Source organism: Polyodon spathula, chromosome 9, assembly GCF_017654505.1.
Source record: "Polyodon spathula isolate WHYD16114869_AA chromosome 9, ASM1765450v1, whole genome shotgun sequence".
Lineage (NCBI taxonomy): Eukaryota > Metazoa > Chordata > Actinopteri > Acipenseriformes > Polyodontidae > Polyodon > Polyodon spathula.
In genome coordinates, this window is record NC_054542.1 from 49,166,955 (window position 1) to 49,194,659 (window position 27,705).

Here is a 27,705-nt window from a genome sequence, read left to right on the forward strand (position 1 = left end):
CATGGATTAGGGAGTGGTTAACATGTAGAAAACAGAAAGTACTGATTAGAGGAAAAACCTCAGAATGGAGTGTGGTAACCAGCGGTGTACCACAGGGATCAGTATTAGGTCCTCTGCTATTCCTAATCTACATTAATGATTTAGATTCTGGTATAGTAAGCAAACTTGTTAAATTTGCAGACGACACAAAAGTAGGAGGAGTGGCAAACACTGTTGCAGCAGCAAAGGTCATTCAAAATGATCTAGACAAGATTCAGAACTGGGCAGACACATGGCAAATGACATTTAATAGAGAAAAGTGTAAGGTACTGCACGCAGGAAATAAAAATGTACATTATAAATATCATATGGGAGATATTGAAATTGGAGAAGGAATCTATGAAAAAGACCTAGGAGTTTTTGTTGACTCAGAAATGTCTTCATCTAGGCAATGTGGGGAAGCTATAAAAAAGGCTAACAAGATGCTCGGATACATTGTGAAAAGTGTTGAATTTAAATCAAGGGAAGTAATGTTAAAACTGTACAATGCACTTGTAAGACCTCATCTTGAATATTGTGTGCAGTTCTGGTCACCTCGCTATAAAAAAGATATTGCTGCTCTAGAAAGAGTGCAAAGAAGAGCGACCAGAATTATTCCGGGCTTAAAAGGCATGTCATATGCAGACAGGCTAAAACAATTGAATCTGTTCAGTCTTGAACAAAGAAGACTACGTGGCGACCTAATTCAAGCATTCAAAATTCTAAAAGGTATTGACAGTGTCGACCCAAGGGACTTTTTCAGCCTGAAAAAAGAAACAAGGACCAGGGGTCACAAATGGAGTTTAGAAAAAGGGGCATTCAGAACAGAAAATAGGAGACACTTTTTTACACAGAGAATTGTGAGGGTCTGGAATCAACTCCCCAGTAATGTTGTTGAAGCTGACACCCTGGGATCCTTCAAGAAGCTGCTTGATGAGATTTTGGGATCAATAAGCTACTAACAACCAAACGAGCAAGATGGGCCGAATGGCCTCCTCTCGTTTGTAAACTTTCTTATGTTCTTATGTTCTTATAATGTTACATTTTGTTGAATTACAAATAATGTATGCACATTTTTTCAAACAAACTTTTTTTATTCAAAGCTGTAGTGGTTAAACTGAACACTGCTATATGAGTAGTAGGTTAAATGTCAGCAAAACTTGCAAAGAAAATGTACAAAATGAAATTTACTAGTTGTATAAGTATTCAACCCCTTAAGTCAGTACTTGGTAGAAGCACCTTTTGCAGAAATTACTGCTATGAGTATTTTTGGATAGGTCTCTACTATCTTTGCAAAGTAGGGAAAATTGCTCCAATTCTGATAAGTTTGTTTGTGATCGTCGATAGACTGCAATCTTCAAGTCTCGCCATACATTTTCGATTGGATTCAAGTCAGGACTTTGACTGGGCCACTCAAGAACATTAATTCTCTTCTTGTTTAACCACTCCAATGTGGCTTTGTGCTTCACATCATTGTCCTGCTTAAATGTGAATTTCCTCCCCAGTTTCAGTCTTGGCTGACTCAAACAGGTTTTCCTCAAGTATTCAGCTATACTTCTCCCCTCGATTCTAAAAAGCTTCCCAGTCCCTGAAGAGAAGCATCCCCATAACATAATGCTGCCACCACCATGCTTGACAATTGGGATGGTATTGACTGGGTGATGTACAGTGTTGAACTTGCACCGTAATGCTTGGAATTTAGACTGAAAAGTTCCATTTTTATCTCGTCTGACCACAAAACCTTTTTCCACATGTCTGCAGTATCATCTACATGTTTTTTAACAAACTCAATACGTGCTTTGAGATGTGGCTTTTTTAATGGCTTCTTTTTTGCCACTTGTCTATAGCGGCCAGCTTTGTGTAGGGGCCGGCTTATTGTTGACGTGTGAACACTGACTCCCATCTCAGACATGGAACTTTGCAGATCTCTCAAGGTCATTGTTGGCTTCAGAGTGACATTCCGAACCAGTTTCCTGCTTGCCAGTTGTTCAGTTTGGGAGGGCCTGATATGGGTAGAGTCTGAGTGGTATAATAATAATAATAATAATAATAATAATAATAATAATAATAATAATAATAATAATCTTTATTTTATATACCGCCTTTCATAGTGGACCACCATCACTTTCATAGTGTACCACCATCACAAAGTGCTTTACAATATACAAGACTAGGGTGTGTGAACTATGCATCAACTGCAGAGTCACTTAAAAGAACGTCTCACCTGAAAGACGGAGTACAAGGAGGTTAAGTGACTTGCTCAGGGTCACACAATGAGTCAGTGGCTGAGCTGGGATTTAAACAAGCCTGTTTCTTTACTGTGCTGAAAGGGATAATCAGCGCCTTTGAAATTTGCTTTTACCCTTCTCCTACCTGCCTCTCTACCACTTTATCCCTGACTTGTTTTGAAAGCTCCTTTGTCTTCATGGTTGCTTTGTTGGTTCACTCTGTGAGTTGCAGCTTGAAAGTCTTTATATACCTGAAGGAAATTATCTGCAAGTTAAACCACTTTGAGTACACACAGTCTGAAACCATTTCACTAATTTGTGACCTTTCAAACAAATCATTTGCACCTGAGCTGATTTAGGGCTGCAGTAGCAAAGGGGTTGAATACTTATGCAACTGAGATTAGTCTGTTTTTCTCTCAAAATCTTACTTATTTATATTCTGTATGCATTTTTGACCTTTATTAGTTTATTTAGTAGTTTGTGTAGATTCTATACGTAAAGTCTAATTTGGAGTACGCTCTGGTGCCAACAAAATGTGAAAACTTTGCAGGGAGGTGAATACTTCTGCAAACCACTGCAACTCCCGATAACCTTCTGCTGAATTTAAAACACTAACAGCCTGATGTTTAAAATCCCACCGTCGACCTGGCCCTTTAAATATTTTTACTCATACATGGCTGGCAATACACCACTGGAAAGAGCAGAGTCAGAGCTTTAAAACAAGGTTCTATTCGTGTATTTCTGGTATTGGACTCCAGGTTGATTCAGTGAACCAATCAATGCTGTTTAAAAGAGTGTGAGTGTGTGTGTTTCAGTGTGGGTGATGGGGGGAGTTTGGTTGGGAGAGTTGGAGAGTAAGCTGGTTATTGTGTGTATTGTGGAAAAGGGACAATGAACTATTGGAAAGGTATTTGGATTGAGATTTGGTTTTGGTGAAGAGGGAACAGGCTTAGCCTGCCTTGGTATTAGTTAGGGAAACATTTGTTTAGCTAGGGCCCGAGATGGGGTTAGGGTTTGTTTTGTTTATTTGCTTTTTGTTGTACATAATAAACACATGCTACAGCGTTTCCTGGCATCCCATGTCTAAAGTTTCTATTTGAGGAAGGAAAACGTGTGACCAGAGGACAATCCGTCACAATATATATATATTTGTTTTTCGTGTGTGTGGATCAGATGCACTAGACAAGAGCTGTTAACGTTTTTGGACACAGTGAACAGCTCCATCTTGCACCTCAGGGTCCCTGGGACAAATAATTTGAATGTTTTTTTTTTTTTTTTTTTTTTTTTTTCTTTTCGTGTAAAAAATTAACAAGTAAAAACCAACGAAAACCAGGGAAAATATATATATATATATATATATATATATATATATGCCATATCCTTTATTTCTTATGCCATTTGTTCATTTTTTTTCCAATGTTCCCTACATGTTGAAGTTTCATTGTACACTGTCATATTTGAACTGGCCATGCTAAAAGGTACGTTCACAACCAACAGATAGTGTTTGGGGTTATACAAAACCCAAAAAAAAAGATATTTTTTTTAAAAATCGCAAATATATAAAAAAAAATTTTTATGGCCACACACGTGGTGCACATTCATTTCACTATGACATGGTACCTGGAACCTCAATAGTTCAAGAGTTATAACCACTAATCTAACAACATTTTGTCATTGTTGTTGTGTTATGGCAAACAATATACCTTTTCGGCTCCCGGGTCGATTTTAGAGCCCAGCCCACATCCATATAGGGTGTATTGTGCTTCACGAAAATAACACGAATCTTATCAGGGAATTTTGAAATAAAACTTAAAATGTATTTTTATTATAATGTCATTATTATTATATTATTATATTAATATATTTATTATTAATTATTATAATTTGTTACTTAACTAACTAGAAGCACTCCCGTGATCTTCCTGATTCTAATTCCCTAAGGGCTCCATTTTGTTTGACTGTGTAAACAAACAGTCACATACTTTACAGACAGTCGTCTGATTACCACGTACTTCACAGAGACTAATGGTACATGTATCATTTATACACATTTATATGTATTATGTGGATATATATATATTATATATATATATATATATATATATATATATATATATATATATATATATATATATATATATATATAGTTACAAAGTACTTAATGTGTAATTGTTTTGCATGATGTAACCCTAACCCTAATTTTAAACCTTTTCTGATACAACTGTGAACTTAGATAAGATTTACACATTAAGTACATTGCAGCTATGCATAATAACATTGTATTTATGTGTAAGTACACATGTATTTACTAAGTAACTACTATGTGAGTACATAGTATTTATAGACACTTAGGGGTTGATTTAAATATAGGTGCAGTGCAAATAACTGCGAATGCAAAATTCTAATTGCATTGCAGCCAGGAAATTACTTTGCACTGCAGCTTATGCACATTAAATGCAAGCCATCTTTCAATTTATTACATTTAACTAACGTCAATCAAAAATTAAAATAGAACAAAAAACCAGCAGGAGATTGTTTCATTAATCAGCATGTCCTTTCAACATGTCAGAGTGCTCTCAATAGTCACAGATAGTGTCCTTTAATTGACAAGAGCACCCTTAAATACATCAGAACGGCTCTCTTAATGAAACTGGATGCCTTTCTCTGGCCTGCACGGCTTTTGCGCTGCAATACAATTAACCCTATTAAGAGACTGCTTGGCTCATATGCTCATGTATTTCAATAAGCTGCATAAACTAGCTACTATGTGTTATGTACAGGATTCAAATAAGAACAGAGAAAATGGTTCTGCATTTTACATGTTTATTGACAGAATGTACATGAAATCATTTTCAAATAAATCTGAGAAGGAGGGATATACACAGAGGGCTTTATTGGAATGGAGGGACATTGTTTTTGTTTTTTTATTCAGATAACACTGAGGGTGCAAGAACAGCAGGATGTTTTCAGTTCTAATTATTGTCAATCATTTAATTTTACAAAACAAAAAGGGTGTAAATAAACTGCCCCATAAAAATAGATTGACAGTTTTGTTCAATGTGGTACGACACAAAATAAACTGCTGTGACGTTAGAAGTATATTATTTGTGAGGTCAGGCTCATCATAAACATTCTGTATGATATAGTACAGGTAAGGGACGCCTTGTCCACAGACACTATCGGGTACTTCTTAATCCAGACTGGACCTTTGTTTTGTAAACAGTATGCAAGCTAGGTCAGGTTTCACTTAATTACAGACTGGATCAGTATTTTACATCTAAAGTGATAAGTAATCTAAATACATACAGGGTAGCACAGCCAATCTAAATGATAAAACAGCCCCTCTCTCTCTTCATTTTACTAAACACAAGCTGTTAACCATGGCAACATCTTTTCCTTGTTTCTACCATGTGTCCACCGGTGCACTCTGGACCTTTACAGCCTCATTTTCTTACAACTCTCTTTTTTCCCTCTCACTTAATTACATGTAGAATTATAGAAGTTCTGTTCCAGATGAATTATATAGAACTTGTTCCATCTGAAATTTTAGGTAAGGAATAAGCTCTAGGTACACTCTCTCACTCTAATGTTTATATCCCAATACTCTATTATTATTATTATTATTATTATTATTATTATATTATTTATTATTATTATTATTATTATTATTATTACTCCTTCAAGCCAGCAGTTAGTCTATGCTATATTATGTTTGATATCAAATAGTTTTGTTTTTCTGTGGTTCAGGGACCAGCGAGGTTATTCAGAGGAAGTGCTGATGCACATTATCCTCAGCTCAGCTTCAGGGAAAGTAAACGGTGTTAGTGTTAATCTGAACATACACAAAAACACTTCATTGATATAATGTGTGTTCTAGTGGACATTATTACCAGTATTTGTTACAATGTACAGCAATTCTCCATGTTAGTTTAAATTCTACCTCTAAATACATCACATTAATTAACTAATATGAATCAGTGGTTTTGACAAAAATAAATAAATAAAGCACTTGCTTTCCCATGTATAACAGAATTGATTAATTACTTGAAAATAATTTTGAGAAAAACATGTATAGATGCATGGGCAAGTTTAATTACAAATATTGACTGAAATGGGATTACACATTAGAAGATGAATATTAACTGTTCCAGTGATATTATACTAATATCGTATATATTACCCTAGCATAACCTAGGATATCAGGTTTATTATAATTCAGTGAAATTGATTTTGAGAAGGAGCTATTTAAACATTTTCTTGTAATAATAATAATAATAATAATAATAATAATAAAAATAATAATAATAATAATAATAATAATAATAATAATAATAATAATAATAATAATTATAATTATTATTATTATTATTATTATTATTATTATTATTATTATTATTATTATTATTCTCACTTCACCTAGAGATAGTGTTGGAAGTTTTCAGTTCTTGGAAAGACTACATTTTATGATATTAGTCCATCCTCAGATTAGAAGCTTGAAAAACTATTTGGCAGTAGAACATGCCATACACATTTCTGTAACACTTGTATCACCTCTATCTCGTACACATTTTCAAGAAATTTACAACAACATGGCAACACTGACTGAGATGAGACACTAGCGAAATCCCTGTGTTGTGAACAGTAACACAGCATTTCTCCAGGCTGCCAGGCCTCCAGCTCCTGATCTCTCTAATTGAACTAGTGTTGACTCTCATGGCTGTTTCAGATCCTGTTTTTGCTAGTGTGCTGTGTAACACTAGATGTAAATGTCTATCTGGGTGTTGGGAGTTGGGGATGATTTGTATGCAGAAACTGCTACACTCATAACATCAAGGTTTGTGTGACAATCTTTCAAATACTAATCAGCAGTGGAACACATAATATAAAACTGCTGCCCAATAAAATAAATGTCACAATAAAATAAATAAGTACCAGAAGGCCAAAGACCACAATTAAAATGTGCAACACCCATACATCATTCCAACATCATGAACCATGGAGTGAGACATGTCTGGTGTAGAACCGCCCTCATGTGAGGCATGGAATCATTGCCCAGGCTAACCACTGTAAAAAACCCAGTCCCACCAGCGCCAACAAAAAGGAACTGGTTCATAACAAAGCTTGCTACTCAGAATGATGGAGAACTTCATATTGGTGCTCCTGGATCAGCTGGAACTGGAGGCATCTTATTAATGTAAAAGAGAAATTAAGAATCAAAAGCAGACAGGCAGGACCTAAAAACCATTACTGTACAACCGTCATTGCGGACCAGTGGCATCTCCACAGGATATTACTGATTATCACAAAACTAGACTCAGTGGGCTTTCTCCATCTATATTTACACATTGATTCAGTTACCCAATCTTACAGTTCATCTCACATATTTAACATTTTATTATTATTTTTTTGTTTCCTTTTTTTATTGGTTTTGGTCACAGGGTTGCTTGCTACGAATGTTATTGTAATTCAAGGTTTCCCATTATGCTTTGCTATCCTCTTCGTTTGTCTGGATGCTGTTGTCACCATGAACTTTGACCTCAATGGCGTTGGGCGACAGGGCTTCTTTGCCGTTCTCTTCTTTCAGTGGCAACTTCCTGTGAAAACAATTTGAGAAGACAGACTGTAGTTAATTTATTATATTTCAGTTCATGTTGAAAGCACTACAAATGATTCTACAAATTCTATAGACTCTTCTACAAATGGTCCCTTCAAAGTCACTCAATGTTAGGTTCAGTGTCACACTAAATAATACATTTAAAGCCTTCTTTAAGAATTGAAGGAATATCGAAGTTTTAAAGTACAATTAAACTATACAACACAGAAATTAGACTATGGCTATATGCTGAAAACTTTTTACTCTACATTATCTTTATTTTTTTCTAAAGGAAATAAAAAGCCAAATAAAGCTATGTGGCAGAGCATAGCTCTGCCCTTTTTAAATTGGCAGGGATGGGGTTAATTTCCCCTACCTGCCTGGGTTTATAATGTTCAGGTGGCTGGGGTTGATTAGGTTAATTAATGATCAATCAGCACCCAGCCACCTGACATAAAAGGAGGCCTCTGCTTCTCATTTGGGAGGAGGGAGTTGAGGAAACAGGTTGGTAGTTTTTTTTGGTTTGTGTGTATTTTTGAGATTTGTGAATCTAGTGAAGGCATTGCCCAGCCTGGAAACCTTTATTTTTGTAAGTTGGTTTTTTGTACTGTTTTTTTTTTTGTTTAAATTCCTTTATTTTGCCCTTGTGCACTTTTATTTTGTGTTATTTATAATAAAATTAATTTTTTTTTTGAACTGCAGACTGTCTCTGGGCCTCTATCCACTCACCAGCCTGCCACAAGCTATTAGACCTGAAGTAAACCAGTCACACATTTGAATTAGGGCTTTATTAACAGTCTCAGTTTGCAATTGTTATTTTATTTCTTTTCAGAAAAGATTGAGCTAATAACAGTTTGGAGAATTAGCTTTGAGAAACCAGGCCTATAGGTTCCACAGACAAGCTAAGTAATTGAATCCAGATTGGGAAATAATATCCCAGTACATCACGTGTCATTAGAAATGCATATTTCAAACAAGAAAAAAAAAACATGTGAATTAGACCTTCCCAAAACTATATTGTGTCATCCCTCTGAGAAATTTCTCAGCGCTTTTAAATGACGTGTCTTTTTTTTTTCATTTTTAAAGCAGGTTAAATTGATGGTGTATTTTTGTTCGCCCCTGCCAGTTTGTATCCTGTCTGCTTGGGTTCTTACATGGATGGCTGTAGGTGGGGGCATGTGAAGGGAGCTGCCTACATGCTGTATTATGATTCAGGGCAACTTAACCAAATTCAGGGACGAAATGGACATTTCTAATTCCAATGCAGGTAACACTTTACATTTAAAGTCTCTGATTACTGTGCATTTACATAGTAGTTACTACGTAAATACATGTGTACTTACACATAGTTACAATGTTATTATGCATAGCTACAATGTACTTAATGTGTAAATCCTTGCACAATATATGTAAGTACACAATTGTATTAGAAAGATGTTGGGGTTAGGTTTAAAGTTGCATGTTTAAATATTGCTACAGGAATGCAGTTTAAATTGCCTTGCCATTCATTCACACGCAAGAGTGCAAAAAATCTGCAGTCATATATGTTTCGACTCTCACATGGGTATTATGTTTCTATCGTTTCATTTCTTCTTTTCTTTATTTTAATTTGATTGAGCCTGTCTGTCACCACCACAGTCATCTATCTATCTAGCTACACTGAAACTGAAGTGTGGTGGGCAATGTTTGTGATGAGTGTTGGAGGATTGAATTAATAAGGTATGTTTTGGCCCAGGGGTCACCCTCTGCTGACAAAGCATCCCTCATGTGTATTTCCACACAATCACAATTGTATAAAACCACTGGCTGGGGAAGGTAGCACTTTGTTTGAAACATCAAGAACTTGTTCAATGTTTGAGTACCACTTCAGGAATGAAATCAAATCCCATTGTTTGTGTTTCCTGGGAGTGTAACTCTATCTTCTATGTCTGAGTTGTATTGGAGGATTGGGGCAATGCTTACTGGGTGTGTGCGTCTGCTGCTAAAACATATTTAAAATCTGGGATGAAAGACAAGACTATATCAGTAACACTTTACACTAGTGTCTCCAAGTACTGTGTATTAGTACTACATTACAATGTTACTATGCATAGTTACACTGTACTTAATGTGTACATCTTTTGATAGGATGTAACCCTAAACCCAACCCTTTTCTGATACAATTGATTTGATGCTTTAAACCAAAGGAACTGAACTGTTTGTAAGAAAGTCAATGCAAACACACATGTGTATATATGTATATTCTTAGCAGATGCCCTTATCCATGGCAACTTACAATTGTTACAAGATATCACATTATTTTTACATACAATTGCCCATTTATGCAGTTGGATTTTTACTGGAGCAATCTAGGGAAAGTACCTTGCTCAAGGGTACAGCAGCAGTGTCCCCCACTTGTGATTAAACCCACAACTCTCTAGTCAAGAGTCCAGAGCCCTAACCACTACTCCACACTCCTTCTATTTACTTAATTGCTTGAAAACGAACAATACAAATGTAAGTAGATTATTTTAATCTCATAGGCTTCACCACTGCACTGATTTGTAGATGCTTGATTTCAATGGTTGATATATTAACAACAGAATATCCCGTGAGACTCTAATGATCACTCATCTTCATTCTATTGTGCAAGAAGTAGATTAAATAAGAGCATACACAAACACAGCAAATAACGTTCAGGTAACCTAGACCACTGACAATACCTCAGATTTGTGTACAGTGTAACCATTGCCAGATTCCAAGATAATCAATCTAACAGTGCCTCTATTGCCATTCTACTCTGTTATTCCATGACAGGTTCTGTCATTCACTGCAGTTTCAGTGCTCCTTGCTTTGTTATTGTGTTCATGAACTAAACACTGTTCTGGCATCTAAACATTGTCTGTAATAACCTCTCGAACTGACAGTATTGATTTTAAAGATACATACAAATGATAATGTCTGCAGTTTTAATCGACTAGGATCGACTAGTCTGCATTTCGAATGCAGGGAATATGAACAAAAGACAGGGTTGTTACTCTTTGTAATCCAAACATAAGATGCAAACAAAAAGATTTCTCTGTACCATTCTGCATTGAGCCTTCATTGCTTAAGCTTAACAATTTAAAAGCATATATGCTTCTCTGTCTTAACACTTCAATCGTGCCGATAAAAGCAAGGCTTACTCTGGCTCTGTAAGTGGTGTGGTCTCATTTGGTTCGTTTACAGTGCTCCCATCGTCAGGGTTAGTTATTCTCTCCTCTTCCGCTCGCATCTCAACAATGGGATCCTTCGACCCATCCTTCCTGCACACACCAACAAAATGCACAATCATAAACAACACAACGTCATCTCATTTTGTATCATGGAGCTGAATAATCCCAGATGTCGTCTAAATTTTAAACTATTACAAGACAAGCGTGTTCATTGGTGTGAACAGGAGAGAAAGAATCTGAGCTGCAAATCTACCTCCCAACCAGAAAGGGCGCTAAGTAAGGTGGTGGTACGTCTTCGCAGGGATGAGCCGACTCGATAGCAGGACAGAACCGGAAGTCGGCCATCTTGGGCAGAGGCAGTAGTTGTAAGACTGGTAAACAACTCAATTGTGATTAGCTGTATTGCGTGCGGTGATTGTATAGAGCATGGCACCGCATTGATCACAAGGAGGAGTTTAGCAGTACAAAGGGGATGCAGCTACAGTACGTGAGTATGGCCCCTTGTGCCGAAACGTTAATGCAGCCAGAATGCTGCTGTGTTTTTGTTTTGCAGCCGAGGACTAAAATCAGGAGCTGAAGCTCTGAAGCCAGCACAAACCCCTGGAGCACCCACCCTGCACGTAACCACCACCCGTCCCTGCACTGGAGCACCTACCTTGCACGCAACCATCACCTGTCCCTGCACTGGAGCACCAACCCTGCACACAACGACTACTGGTCCCTCCACTGAAGCACCCACCCTGCACGTAACCACCACCCATCCCTCCACTGGAGCACCCACCCTGCACATAACCACCACCCGTTCCTGCAGTGGAGCACCCACCCTGCATGCAACCACCACCTATCCCTGCACCTTTGGATCTGCACTCACTGAGCACTTGCACTACACGGCACAGACTAATTATTTATTTGTTTATTTTTTGGTTTTGTTTGGGGCTGTAAAACTGCTGTATGAGCCCCATGCCATTACTGGTATAGAGGGTGGATTGATTTAGTAAAATAAGGACGTTTTTCTTTGAACATACCCTGTTTGGACATTCTATTCTTCCCCAGACCTCTTGCATCCTGATAATTGATAAACTGATCTGGTATTTATTTCTCTAAAATCCATATTGAGAATCTCAGTGTTTGCCTGACAATTTAAATGTTAGCTATTTTTATCATACCTGTACTAATATTACCTCCAGGACAACACAGTAAAGTAACTCTGTTTCTATCGTCATGGTAATCTGGTGCACCACTGTCATTATTTTCTTTCGTGAGACTGTAAGTCAAAACTGGAACACTGTCACGGACTGCAGTATATTAAAAAATATAAATAGCTTGCCAGAATCACAATTCCATTTCTGTGGAGTTATGGGCAAAAAATATATATTGGGCACTCTGAAGCAGAACTCAATCAATACCTGATTCACAATAAAAGAGGTTTTGTCTGCTTTGTGCGCTGGCAAAATGTTTGGGTTTTTTTTTGCCAAAGAAAACAATTAAGTTATAAAAATTATATCATGCACATGAGCTATTTTTTTTTTTTAAAGGGAAACTGCTGGGAAGATCAGTTTTATTGAAACAGTGACAGAAGATTGAAACCTGGTTTCAGACCAGCACACTGTTTTCTACATGCCAGAAGAACTGGGATCCATTCCCAGTTCAAGTATCATTCAATTGAGTCAACTACCAGAGATATTTAATTACATACAGTACTCCCCCTAATGGGCATGCAATTAAACATGTCCCATTGCCAACCATGCAGAAAGATAGAGCGCATACATTTCAACAGTTATCCAATGGAATTACTGATGGCCATCAGGGGTCAGGGTCTTCCCCCATTGAAGGCCACTGAAGGGAGCTGTTAGGAAGCTTCAGAGACCACTGAGATGATTGATAAGCCAAAAGAGACTGGCTTTATATTGGAGCAGCTAGATTCACACTTATTTTACTCGGCTAACTTAGCTAACAGTAAGAATTGCTTAAAAAATATGTTTATAGTTAATGTCTACAACACAGTGCAGTAAACCTAAATGAAGCTTCTCCTTTGACAAAGTGCCCATTATAATAAAGGGCCAACCGATAGCTGCAGGAAGCTATTTCATACAACACAAGGAATAGAAACCTAACACAGTACATACACACCTGTCATTACAGAATACACAAGGGACATTAACTGGCAGCCTAGGGGGGCATTGTGTGGAAAAAAGAGACAACAAATAACACTACAGCACATTGCACAATGTGGAAAAGAACACGGAAGCTCAACACAGTTTATCATGTGTGGCCTCAGTTGTGGGTGTCTAAGGAAGGACTGCCTACACTTATACGGTTAAGCTGGAGTTTTGCTTTATACTGGAACACCAAAATGCATTTTGGTGTTTTACAGTTTTACTGCATATTATTATTATTATTATTATTATTATTATTATTATTATTATTATTAGTAGTAGTAGTAGTAGTAGTAGTAGTATGCCCTATGACATTCTTATTGCAGCAGAGTGTGTAAATGGCAGAACAGGCTTTGGGTACTCACAGGTATGCTGCTTTGCCTTCCTCCAGGTCTTTGCTCTTGCTGCTGGTGGTTGTTTTCTTCCCGCAGAACCTCCGGGTGATGCACATCAACAGGCCGCACTGATTCAGGAAGAAACAGCTGACATCCACAAGCCCCAGGACAAGGAGCAGGGCTGCCACGGCCAGCCCCACCACCGCCCCCAGACCCAGACCGCTGAACAGGGTGTCTGCAGGCAACAATCATGGAACACACGTCAGTGGCATAAAACCAACCATAAACTTGGTGTTTTTGTGTCTCGGCTAAAACGCACATTTCATATTTTCTTTGACATATAAATAGCAAAAACTATCTCCAAAACCCGGATTACAAAATGATTTGAATTTACTGGCAGTGACTGAAACTGATCTCTGGGAACGGTACTGATCTGTGGAAAGGGTAGCACAGTCCTGAGCTACAATGTGCTAGGAGCCCTTCTTGACTCCACGTATATATATATATATATATATATATATATATATATATATATATATATATATATATATATATATATATATGGTCAAGCTAAATTGCCAATCAGGGTTAGCTTGATCGCTTTCTCATATGTTTTTAAAGTTCCCTCCCATCAGGTCAGATTACCAGAGCAGCCACATTCCCACTTGGCTGGCTTGTCTGTCTATTGCAGGGGAACTTGATGCAGTTTTTTCACAATGTGCAAGACATCTGTGCTGTAATGTCAGTTAATTCTTTCCTTAGCGCGATCTCTTTGAAAATGTGAGCAAACATAAAGGGAATACAGCAAATTGCTTTTTTGTTTTTACAATAATTTTCTGCAATTGCAATGTTTTTCTTGGAATCAGCACATATCCTGTAAACTGTTTGTTTCATTTATATAGATAAGTGAAGATGACATCTTGTGTCAACAGCGGTTTAAACATCTGTTTTTTCAACTGATAATTTGTGCACATGAGGGATGCTTTGTCAGCCGAGGGTGACCCCTGGGCCAAAACATAACTTTCTAATTCAATCCTCCAACACTCATCACCTAACTGTGTACTTACATAAATTGTGCAAGGATTTACACATTAAGTACATTGTAACTATGCATAATAACATTGTAATTATGTGTAAGTACACATGTATTTACATAGTAACTACTATGTAAATACACAGTAATTAGAGACAGTGTAAAGTGTTACCGGAATGTGTATCTACAGTGTACTAAATGTACCTGTATCCAGCAATGTACATATTGTACTCTAATTAAAATCTAGGGCCATGACTCCTACCCTGGCATAGTGAAGATGGCACAATCTGCCATGTTTAGGAGAGCGGTGCATCATGGGTAGATAGTCCCCTAAATCTACTACCAGCAAACCTGTATCTGGATTCCTCCATTCACCCATGTGACATTAGATAAACGCCAGCATGCTATTTACACTTATGTAATGTAGTTTCAGCAGAAGTACAACATATCTTAAATTATTTCTTAAGCTAATGCTACAATATGTATTCAATCATTTGTTAATATGTATTTTTTTCTATTATATTGATGTACTGTATCTGTTATAATCAGTACAGTAGCAGTAGAGTGTTGTAATAGAGCTACTTGTTGGATTTAAAAAACGTCTGCAGCGCCAGTCTCCTGACTACCATGATATGCAACTTCACCCTGTATTTCATAATGCTTTTTAGAACTGCCCTATGAATAATTACATCCCATGTACAAACAGAGATCTACGTACCTTATGGTGTTTTCTAAATAACAAGACTGTTGAGGAAGTTATAGCAGTCTGAAGAACAGTAAAAACAGGGATGTCTATATTTGCTCTTGACAAAGATGGCACATGCCATAATACTAAGAGGCTTTAGCATGTACAAGGCATTGAATACCAAGAACACCTTGATGAAGCCTGTCCCGGCAGCAAAGCATTTCTTGTGATAAAAATATATTTCAAATGAACAACAGGAAAGTTTAAATTAGGTGAAACAGATTTATAAAGAGTGAACAATTGTGCATATGATGAAATCCAGTAATCTAACCACAGCACACTTTTTTTTGCATGTTTATTCATGTATTGGCTTGTTTGGGACATGCCTACCTGTGTCAAGCCATGTAGAACAGTGAAATGACATCATCCAGTCCTAGTGGTAATAATGGATTGGTCTTCTAAAGACCCACAATAAGCACTTCTAACACACTGCAATTGTTCCATTATGTATTTCATTGATGTCAGTGTGTAGTGCATTTACTGTACATTAAACTCTTGTTTCATGTTTTACCAGTGACTTGCAAAGCTAGTGGTCTTTATAGAATCACTGATAAAAAGACAGATCCCTCTGTTGAACACATGATGAAATGCAAAACAGATCTGGTAGTTATTAAACAGAAATGTTTAATGAAGCTGGTAACAACCCTCAGGATCAAACATTGGAATAAATATCTGAGAGCAAATAAATATTAACTTTAATATATTTGTATGTTCTTTTTATTTTTATCATTTGAGTAATACATTTTGTGTTTCCTTGGGCTGGCCATTTATTTTCAGAACCATTAGTTGAACTACAGAAACCCACGTCCTTCAGTTTTTAGAGAACAAATACTGATATGATATATATATATATATATATATATATATATATATATATATATATATATATATATATATATATATATATATATATATATATATATATATATATATAATTTTTTAGTTAAAGCAATATTACACAATGCCCAGCTTTCATGTTTTCATTTTTACCAATGCGTACAGCAGATTCACTGACAGTCTTTGGGAAAGCACCTCCATTCTCTATTTTTAGGAGGCTGTGTGGTCTAGTGATTAAAGAAACAGGCTTGTAACCAGGAAGTCCCTGGTTCAAAACCCAGTTCAGCCATTGACTCGTTGTGTGGCCTTGAGCAAGTCACTTAACCTCCTTGTGCTCTGTCTTTCAGGTGAGACGTTGCTGTAAGTGATTCTGTAGCTGATGCATTGTTCACACAACCTAGTCTAATATCTTCTAAAGTGCTTTGTGATGGTGGTCCACTATGAAAGGTGCTATATATAAAGATTATTATTATTATTATTATTATTATTATTATTATTATTATTATTATTATTATTATTATGTCTCCAGTGTGCTGAGAGACTGGTTTCACACCAAAACACATGGTATTGTAACTTATATATGGCATAATATTGTGTCTATTTTAGTTCTCTAGTGTATGTCTCCAGTGGGATTTTAGAGTATTGTCATTGTTTGTAGTCGAAGTCTCGATTGTTGTAACGACTTTTTTTGACAGTGTTAAAGAACACCTGGAATCCTGGATACACCTAATTGGTAATTGACAGCCAATTATGGTTAGGCAAAAGTATAACTTCAGGTTGGTTAACCAAGTAAGGGGAGTCTAGTGAAGGGTTTCCAGTCAGGCTGGTCAGGTACACTAGAGTATCCTTGAGTATTATTGAGTATCCTGCAATCAACTCAACTCAAATCCACTCAGGAATGTTCTTTTTAAGTTATAAACCAAACCAAATGTCAAAAACAGTTTAAAAAGAAATCTGAAGTGAGAAACTTGGAAAAGGGAGGTGCTTACTAACACATGCTAATTCTGATCTAATCCGTAAATATTTATCTGTCATCATTTTGTTAGGGGATAATTGTTGCATGACAACATGACACCTGAATGAGACCAGATATGACTATCTAGAATAAAAAATGCAATGCCAATTACTTGGAATAAAAATATAAAACATCCCAAGGCCAGCATGCAGAATCCTGGTTAGTATGCAATAAGAATAAATATGGAAAAAGACTGAAACGAATTAAAAATAAATGAAACTTGGCATTTAATGTAATATAAAAAAACATGTTTTTTTTTTTTTTGTCCTTCAATAATATGTTATAGTTGGAAAAAAGGGAAAACAGGCTGATTATTAAATGATTTGCAGTAAAATTACAAGAACAATTAGGAAAAAGAAACTTGATGTGTAGCATGCTTGATAAGCTTGTCATGGGAATAATAAATACATAACAGTTAATAATAACCATGATAATTATGATATGTTACAGTGATAACAATACAAACCTTGCAATGTGGTAGCAGTCTTTTGGTTTGATCAGAGTTGATTTATAAAAGTGGGCCAGAGTGACAGAACAAAGAGAAATAAAGTAGTGTTCTTCATCCAGTACTACCCTGCTGACTGTGGAGTTTCCTTATCTATTTGTATATCCTACACCCTTACACTGTGCGTGCTGGGATAAAGCTAGAAGCACTTTGACCACTCTGTGTAAGACCTGTTTTACTCTGAAAAAAAAAAAAATAATTAAACAGCGCATGTAAAATAAATTGGACCTGACGCACCTGACAAGCGCTGAATAAATGAACCACTAAGGGTTAAATACCAAGGCCCAACCTTACTAAATAGATGGAATATTATCAATTGTCACATCTTGAAGTGCCAGTGCCAGTTACATAATGACTGTCAGAACTTGTACGCATTGTCAACCCATTTCAGTGCTATGGTATAAAATACCAGTCCCGCTGTGCATTGCGTGTTCTAAATCCACTGCGTTGCCATTGTTGGTAACTGAATCTACCAATGGTTCTACTTTTTTGTTTAGAATTAATTTGACCGCTTTAGATATGCCATTGCTTATCCAAATGATTTCCCCATGTGGATTTCATATACCATATGAAGAAACACATTGAAACTAAACTTGTAAACTATTGTTATATCAACCAAATGTAGTTTTACATGTATCTAAAAACAATTTCAGAAAGAAGCTTGTGGGTATGAATTCTACATGTATGTTGTTCAAATGTATGTTTCAATACCTTCTATATTATTTTGTAGGTGAAATGTCATGTAGTGAGAATTAAGACAAACTTGTCTGCACACAAACAAAATTGCATTTTAGCTAAACTTCCTATACTAAACCTTCAAGATGTTTAACTCTATTAACTCAACACATTACTCCCTTAATCAATCAAATAGTCTTAACAAATATATTATAAATATGTTAATTACACAACACAAAAATAACTGTTCACTTGTTTGCACTTGTAAAGAATAATTGAGTACCAATCAAACAATCTGGACTGTGATTTCTATTTTATCTGTGATTATTTCTTTTAACTTTCTTTTTTCCATTTGATATAAAATAGTTTTCACAGTGTGGGATTACAGTCCTGAGTAAGATTTATTTAACCTTTATTAAACTTGACAAAAATACATCTCTCAGTATTCACACCTGTAGATAATTCAAGCAGTGTAATAAGGTCCTAAGTTAGAGTTAAGGAAATGTCACAATCAATCTGTTGCATCTGCTATTTTCTTGGTATGTCAGTAAAATTTCAGGGCCTGGATGAGAGGAAAACATTGCTTACAAACAGCTTTTAAATCAAGGCGGTGGTGAATTGCCACTGATTGATACCCAGATAGATATAGATGAGAGCAAACAAGATAAAGACAGCTTTTCTTGTTGTGAAATTAAGACATTTTTAAAACATTGTATATGGGTTTCATTTAATAACTCCTCGAGAAATATATCTGAATATCCCTATTATTGGATCATATTTAAACCCTTATGTTGCAATGCAGGGAACACTTCAAGAACTGCTACTGAAAATTATGCTGTACAACAGCCCTGCACATCCTGGCATAAGTCAAGTCGTATTAGTTTTTGCTCATCCCATGCACAAGCTTTGAGCCCTGCACAAGCACCATTGAACCTCAACTTTCATTTATGACAGACATTGTAAAACAATTCCGCCTCTTCACATCACTGTGCATCCCCATTTCATTAACCCATTAAAGGTACATCATTGTCCCAGTGAACCACAGAGGTAATAAAGCTTGGTTCAGCCTACATGATAAAGAACTGTTCAGCTCCGTACATCCCCAATTCTCTTTAGCCCAGTATGATGCAAACGTGTTCATCAGCATGCATCATTCTCGAATTCCACTGTGCATATCACAGCGGCGTCCTCTCAAATCATACTCACATTGAACAGCATGCATCACACGTTCGTTCCAGTGGGAATATCTTCAATGATCCTCCAAGCAAAAATAAAGCATTGCTCAAAACCTCCAACATCTGAACTCCCCAAACCATTGCTCACAGCTGCACCCACAAGCCTCAGTGATGCACCTCCACTTACTGTGGCTTCATTTCAGCCTTAATACTGTAGCTTCATTCAACTCTTAGCTGAGTACACATACACATATGACAGTTACGCTCAGCAGCATGTAAGTCATCACATCTTCAACTGTTCAGACCTCACAGCTTGCCATATCACTCAGCCCTGTTCACCTTGCTTCCAATGTACCACCAAATACATCTTCCTCTATTATTTACTTCCTTCTACCCTTCTCTATCATACTAATTTAATCTTAATACAATACAACTTCATGTGGTATAACAATATTAAGAGTGCTTTAGTTACAACATTGATCCAATTGAAATGGTTTGGAGAAAGAGGACCACTATATTAGTACAGACAACTCAAATATAAAGGTCTGAATTCAATGTAAAGAAAGGGGGTTTGGTTTGCTTGAAAGAAAACTGTCATCTGCTGGTACAAAGGTATGTTAGTTGTCATTTGTGATGTAACAGGCATGCAGCAAATGTTGCTGAAGCATTAAATGTATCCAATTCCTTTATTTAACATGCACGTGAACTCATGTTTCAGCATTAATAAAGTCATGAAGCCATAGGGGAGGCTGCACAGATGCACCATATTAAACTCAGTCTAGACTGAATACATACATGGCAAGAATGGAAAAAATGCAAATACCCACATTGTATCAAAGCTGCTAAATCAAATTCTTGTACATTACACTCCATGGTTAGTGATCACTTTAGATATTTTTATGAGTTAAGTTTCAGAGGGCATATTGATTAAAAAAAATAAAATAAACAAAAAACAACCTAGATGAAGATGAACTCAACCTCAAAATTAATAACTGATTACAGCAATTAAAATTAAGAATACTACTAAAACATTAAAATGTGTGCATGTTAAATTAAGCACATAATTGCCAATTTTTTGGAACACCAGGACTGCATATAAATGAGCTCAGTAATTGCTTCAGATGAATCTACAAGGATTTATTTTTAAATTGTTGAGGTCAATTATTGTTGAAATTTAACATGCCATTTTAATAGGATTAAATTAAATATCTCAAACCGCTACGACCCAGACAACAGCTTTAAATTGTGATCTGCAATTATCGCCTGGAGTTCTATACTGTAGAATTGTGCATAACATTAATTTGAATATTTCATCTTGAACACTTGCAACCCACTTAAAGGGCAACATGGTATGAAATAACATTCTAGTGACTTTTTAAAACCAAGAAGTTTAAAGCACTTCTATGAACTCAACTGAGCTCTTAGAATCATGTCTAATAATATAGAATGTAATCATTAGCATTTACCTTTCTAGTCTGCCCATAACCACATTGTTTTTATGCATAGTTACAATGTACTTAATGTGTGCACGATATAAGTAAACAATTGTATCCAATTAGGTTTAGGGTTAGGGATAAGGGCAGAGATAGGGTTAGAATTAGTGTTGTATCAAGCAAATAATCTAACTATGCATAATAACATTGTAATTATGAGTAAGTACACATGCATTTACTAAGTAAATACTATGTAAATACACAGCAATTAGAAACACTTCATGTAAAGCCCTTTTACTTGTAAGGTATTGCACGACTACTTTTTACTCTGGACTTCTGTGCAGGATTCACTTAGAGTCAATGAGAAATATGTGATGATTCCTGCTGATTTACCTATTTAAAACACATTTGAAAAAAGGATTGGGAATAATGTGGATCCCAATAAAGTTTCCAGAACGCAGGTGGTGTGAGCAAGTTATATATAAAGCCTATATGATCAGACAAATAAGAAGAACAGACATTTAATGTAATGGAAAACAAAGCACTGAGAAGTTTTATGAAGAAGAAAAAAACTGTACGCAAAACAAAATAAAGTGCAAGGGAACAAAAGGAAATTTAAATTTGCTGAAGAAAATTCAGACCTAATAGAACGTTACTGAGGAGCAATATACTGTCTGCTTCTTTATTCAAAGTTGTCTCCGTCCACTGCATCTAGCTTCTCACATGACTAAAACAACAGTCTCTAATACTGTCTTCACATTATTTAAAATGGAAAAGCTGTTTTAGCAAAATAATCCATTATCTTTGAATTGCATCTGGTGTAGTAAAAAAAAAAAAATTAAAAAAAAGCAATATGAGGGAGTCTTCCGAAACACATTGATAAATGTAGAGTCCCTTCTGCCTTCTTAAAAACTTATAGTTTTTTTATTACTGCTGGACACAGATCATGTGGGAGATGAGCAATAGTTATGTCTGCATCAGAAGTCACTATGGGTACATTATCAAACATTTGATCTGGAGCTGAGAAACAGCTTACGATATGATGCACAACAGCTTTCTCAGTGCACAGAACTGATTTTCATAGGTCCAGGAATAAGCTGAACCAATGATCCTCGATGTACAGGATAAATAGAAGAAATACAATACAAAGTCATCTGATATCCTCTAATCACCTTCTTAAGAACAGGCTACTTGGCCAGAAAGACATAGGTTTCTCTTTAACTTCAAACACTCAGTCATAAGATATATAGCTCTGTTTCACAGACCCAGATTATCAGTAATCGTGGGCTGCATAAGGTTATTTTAGCTCAGGTAGTCCATGACTGGTACTAATCAGGTTCTGGGAAAACAGCCATTAGTGCTAAAAATGTAGCAACATCTTAGATAAGAGTTTTGATAAGGTGTCTTTATCATCCTATAAAAACGTTTCATTGTTTAGTACTTCTATATTAATTAGTTTAAATGTAAGATATCACACTTGCTTTACGTTTTATTAAGATGACGTGTGAGATGCAGCTAAATGGAATCCCGGTAGAGTTCGCTTTGTTAGCTGAAAGCTGTTATGTAGTAATTTATATTATTTATAGAATTTCTATTTATTTTCTGCTTGAGCCAAACTGAAGGGAAATCAAACAGGCCAGCATCATGTAGTAAATATAGTCACACCGTTTTGTCTTGTGTTTTGGCTTGTGTGTGTGTGTGTGTGTGTGTAAGATACAGACCAACACCAATACATATCAATTCCAAATTCCAGTTCTAGAAGAGGAGAAACTAAGGAAGTCATGTCTGGAGGCCAATGGGAAGCAGACAACCTTACAACTTTCTGGACTGCTGAGAGGTGGATCAACTTTTGTTCTAGAAATGTTTTATTATTATTAATGGAATCCTTGCAAGGGGTGCAACAAGGCAATCTTTTTGCAGACAATCAATAGATTATTTATGTTGAAGGATTATTATTTGCTTGAAAATACAAAAAAAAAAAAAAAATTGTAAAAAAAAAATAAAAACACTTTTTTAAAAGCCAGCATTATTCTGGGTTGCAGCTTGTTATTTAGGTGTTTGTATAGTTTAATGGATTGGAAATTGAAGAGCATTGCAAGTGGTGTCTCGAAATGCTTTTCGCGTCACTGAAGTAATTAAAAAGGCTTGCACAATGCAATTGGAAACCTGACCTCTTGTATTGCCATTCACATTCTGCTAGCACATGCCACAGGTTCAACATTGGCAGTGCAGAGAGAGCTAACAGCATTAGCTAATAAAAGCTCTGTGACCTGACAGAACCAAAGTCTCTACAAAACCACTCAACCATTTCATACTATAAATGTAAAAGCTTCTGGAAACCTTTACCACTCATTAAGGTGCTCCTGCAGTTTGATACTATCAAGCAGAAGTGATTAGTACACAAATCAGATCTACAAATGGCTCAGCCTGCACCATTATCCTTCTCATTGATTAAGCTTCTGAACACCCCGTTTTACTGCTCTGCTGTCAACATGTACAGTTCTTCTGCCATTGATGTTGTGTCATGGGCAACACTGAAGCAGTTTAAATCTCTCTTGGAGATGTAGCTGGATATGTTTCCTTTTATTAATGCACAAGGCCAATAGGCTATTGGTTTCAGCCATGCCCTTTCAACAGCTGAAACTAGATAAGATAGTTTAACCATATCGACAGTCTCTAAAACGTGGAAGATCTTCCGATTGACACAAGTCAATCCCTCCAAGGTGAAAACCCTGCAAGATTAATATAGAGCTCAGGTGGCAGTGTGTTCATGATTGTCTCATTAAGCTGGTCATGTGATGTTATATGCAGTTCATTACATGGCTTGTATCGGATAGTTGTTAAATGGTAGTTAATGACATAAGAAAACAAACATGAAAACATGGGGGGAAAGACACATGTGTAAAATTGTTAGAATGTTCTGTTGGACCATGATCCATTGGTAAAACTCGAAGGTAAAGGCATTGATTTTTTTTTTTTTTTTTTTTTTATGTGATTAATGTAGGCTAATATAAACTTCATATCACCCTGGTGTTAACAGGGTTCTCGTTATTTTATTCTTCACAAACCATGAAGTATTAAGCACAGTGCACTATTGACCTAATTGCATTTGTGAATGATCACACTTGACGAGGACAATCAGTATGTAGTCAATGTGAAGCTGAGTTTCGTTGACTAAAAAAAAGGAAAACTATTGACCTTATTAATCTGATAAGAGTTATATTATAGTACGAGGTGGTGGAACGCAAATCTCAGGTTTAAAAGCAACAAAGTAGCAATGCATTCCAAACCGAAAGGACCTTGACAAGAGGTGTAGATGTAAAATAACAGTCACTTTACATTCCAAGTTCATGTTATAAAGCTTGTATTGTGAACACAATTACTCAACACCTGACATGTTAAATCTGCATCAGCTTTAAGGTCAATATAAGCAGATCCTGCTATTTGCTGTGCATTTTTTGTAGACATACATTATGTCAGTGTATAACATCTCTGACACTGAAACAAAGAAAGCAGATGCTATATAAATGTTGGCTGAGACCAAAGCAATCATGTTCGCTGTTTTATCATTCTGTGTATCTCCTGCAAGTTCTGAATAAATAGCTCCTTTTATTTTTGTTTTAATTCCAGATTGCTTTTGGCATTGCAACACTAAAGCAACAAACAGGCCATTCAAATGAACTCAAGCACTGTTTCTGCAACTGCATGTTTTTAAGGGATGCAGGCAAGCGAGTGATCTATTACCACTGGGGCTCAGCTGAAAGTGATCTGAGACAGTCACGTACATTTACATCAGCAGCCAAACCTATATCAAACCGGTCAGTGGATTTCAGGAGGCAGGTGACTGTATTTATAAATGACAAACACAGATGCATGTTACACTTGTAGGCGATCTTTGATATTTGTACAATATCTCGGTTGCAGATTGGACTGCACCCTGCATACGAAATAGGCAGCTGCCACAGCTTGATTTTGATGAAGATCAGATTACGTTTTACAAGCTGGTTTTTCATATACAAAAATGTGGATATTTATCTTGTCCTTTGCCTATTCAAACCTTTTAGAAATCATACCTCATTCAGCCTTCCTTGTCAGGAATGTTACATGTCTCTGCTGCTGCCTATATCTCCAGAAACCACTGTAAAAAGTATTATTGCTAGCATGCATTTGTGCTATATTTTGTTTGTTATTTGCACTGGATTGTACAAGGGTGCTTTAAACAGAACTGTACAGAATAAATATATATATATATATATATACAGTGCCTTGCAAAAGTATTCAGACCCCTGACCAATTCTCTCATATTACTGAATTACAAATGGTACATTGAAATTTAGTTCAGTTCGATATTTTTTTTTAAAACACTTAAACTCAAAATCAATTATTGTAAGGTGACATTGGTTTTATGTTGGGAAATATTTTTAAGAAAAATAAAAAACTGAAATATCTTGCTTGCATAAGTATTCAACCCCCACACATTAATATTTGGTACAGCCACCTTCCGCTGCAATAACAGCTTTAAGTCTTTTGGGGTAGGTATGTACTAGCTTTGCACACAGTCTCAGAGTGATTTTGGCCCATTCTTCTTTGCAGATTTGCTCCAGGTTGTTCAGGTTGGTTGGACGACGCTTGTGGAACGCAATTTTCAAATAGTGCCATAGATTCTCAATGGGATTGAGATCAGGACTTTGACTGGGCTACTGTAGGACATTCACCTTTTTGTTCTTGAGCCACTCCAATGTTGCTTTGGCCTTGTGCTTGGGATCATTGTCCTGCTGAAAGGTAAATTTCCTCCCAAGCTTCAGTTTTTTAGCAGACTGAAGCAGATTCTCTTGCAATATTTTCCTGTATTTTGCTCCATCCATTCTTCCTTCAATTGTAACAAGATGCCCAGTTCCTGCTGATGAGAAGCATCCCCACAGCATGATGCTGCCACCACCATACTTCACTGTAGGGATGGTGTGTCTTGAGGCAGGGGCAGTGTTAGGTTTGCGCCACACATAGCTCTTTGAGTTTTGGCCAAAAAGCTTTATCTTGGTCTCATCTGACCACAAAACCTTTTCCCACATCGCAGCTGGGTCACTCTCATGCTTTCTGGTAAACTCCAGACGTGCTTTCAGATGGTACTTTTTGAGTAACGGCTTCTTTCTTGCCACCCTCCCATACAGGCCAGTGTTATGTAGAGCTCTTGATATGGTTGACTGGTGCACCATTACTCCACTCTCAGCCACTCAACTCTGTAGCGCCTTCAAAGTGATTGTTGGCCTCTCTGTGACTTCTCTCACTTTCTGTTTCTTTCTTGTTTGAGTGCTGAGTTTTGAGGGACAGCGTTTTCTTGGCAGTGCCTGGGTGTTGTGATGCAGCTTCCACTTCCTGATTATTGATCCAACTGTGCTCACTGGGATAGTCAAACACTTGGATATTATTTTGTACCCTTTCCCTAATCTATGCATTTGTATTACTTTATCTCTAACTTCTGTAGAATGCTCTTTGGTCTTCATTTTCCTTCAGATTCACAGCCTTACCAATGATCCTTCAACAGTGGGGTTTTTATCCAGAAAATGTGACAGCAACTTTAATGGTTCACAGGTGGAGGCCAATGGTAAGGTAATTGTGTCCTCGTTAGGGCAATTTCTTTCATCGTGCAAACTGGGAGTTTCCACAGCACAGGGGTTGAATACTTATGCAAGCAAGATATTTCAGATTTTTATTTTTCTTAAAAATATTTCCCAACATAAAACCAATGTCACTTTACAATAATTGATTCTGAGTTTCAGTGTTTAAAAATAAAATATCAAACAGAACAAAATTTCAATGTACCATTTGTAATTCGGTAATATGAAAGAATTGGTCAGGGGTCTGAATACTTTTGCAAGGCACTGTATATATATATATATATATATATATATATATATATATATATATATATATATATATATATATATATATATATATATTGTGCAAATCAGTTGTGCAATCAGTTGTAGTACATCAGCTATGGTATGTTATTCATCCATTATAATCTATAAGCACTTTTAATGAGGGTACAGTTATTGTTCTCTCTTGATTAACACAGATGATCCACCCTGCCCTTTCCCCTGCCACACTTCCCCTTTTGGGGTGCCCTCTTTGTAGGATGCATACTTAGAATCTTGTAATCCACATTCATACAGGTGTTGTGTTGTTTTTTTGTGAAATAGTTGATGTGATTTAGTGCTCTTAATTAGGAAAGCAGAATATGTGTTTTTTTTTTTTTTTTTTTTTTTTAATGCACCCACCCTTCTGATACACAATAGTACCCAGCCACCAGAACCTTCCCCTGCACTTTTTCAATCCTAGAGAGAACAGCAGCTGTTTGGCAGGAGATAATTACTGATCAATTAATGATCAACCCTAAGTATCTCTGAGATTACTGATTGTAAACAGTCATTTATTATTGTGAGGCAGTATTTTAGAGTCACTAATTTGACTCCCAGTAGCTCAAACAAGCCAGATTGCAAAAGACATACAGCATACATCAAGAGTTTTTACACACACCACATTTTATTAAGTCAGAGAATGACCTTTGTCACAGGAAAGCTCAGCCTTATATTTGACCATTCACAAAGACCTCCTAGCAGTTACTGCAGTCTAGTACTACATGCTTAACAGTCTGAGGAAAAAACAATGAGTACATCCAGACATTGCTTGATGTCTGGAACTAGTGAGTATATTGTTTGCATGTAGTTACCCTAACAAGTATTACATTCAATACAAGGTGCAT

General features: G+C 36.4%; 1 protein-coding gene across 2 annotated transcripts in view; it reads right to left on the bottom strand.

Annotated features, from left to right (window-relative positions):
* Nucleotides 1-6,658: 6,658 nt before the first annotated feature.
* The window catches only part of LOC121320984 (neural cell adhesion molecule 2-like), a 289,130-nt gene continuing 268,083 nt past the window's right edge, over nt 6,659-27,705 (bottom strand). The window contains exons 16-18 of one of the 2 annotated variants that reach the window (XM_041259854.1): nt 13,555-13,759; nt 11,004-11,123; nt 6,659-7,840 (exon numbers count right to left, since the gene is read on the bottom strand). In XM_041259854.1, coding sequence (XP_041115788.1) covers nt 7,726-7,840; nt 11,004-11,123; nt 13,555-13,759 — 440 coding nt within the window. In that variant the 3' untranslated portion in view covers nt 6,659-7,725. The remainder of the gene's footprint in view (nt 7,841-11,003; nt 11,124-13,554; nt 13,760-27,705) is intronic. The other variant, XM_041259855.1, reaches the window with a different exon arrangement.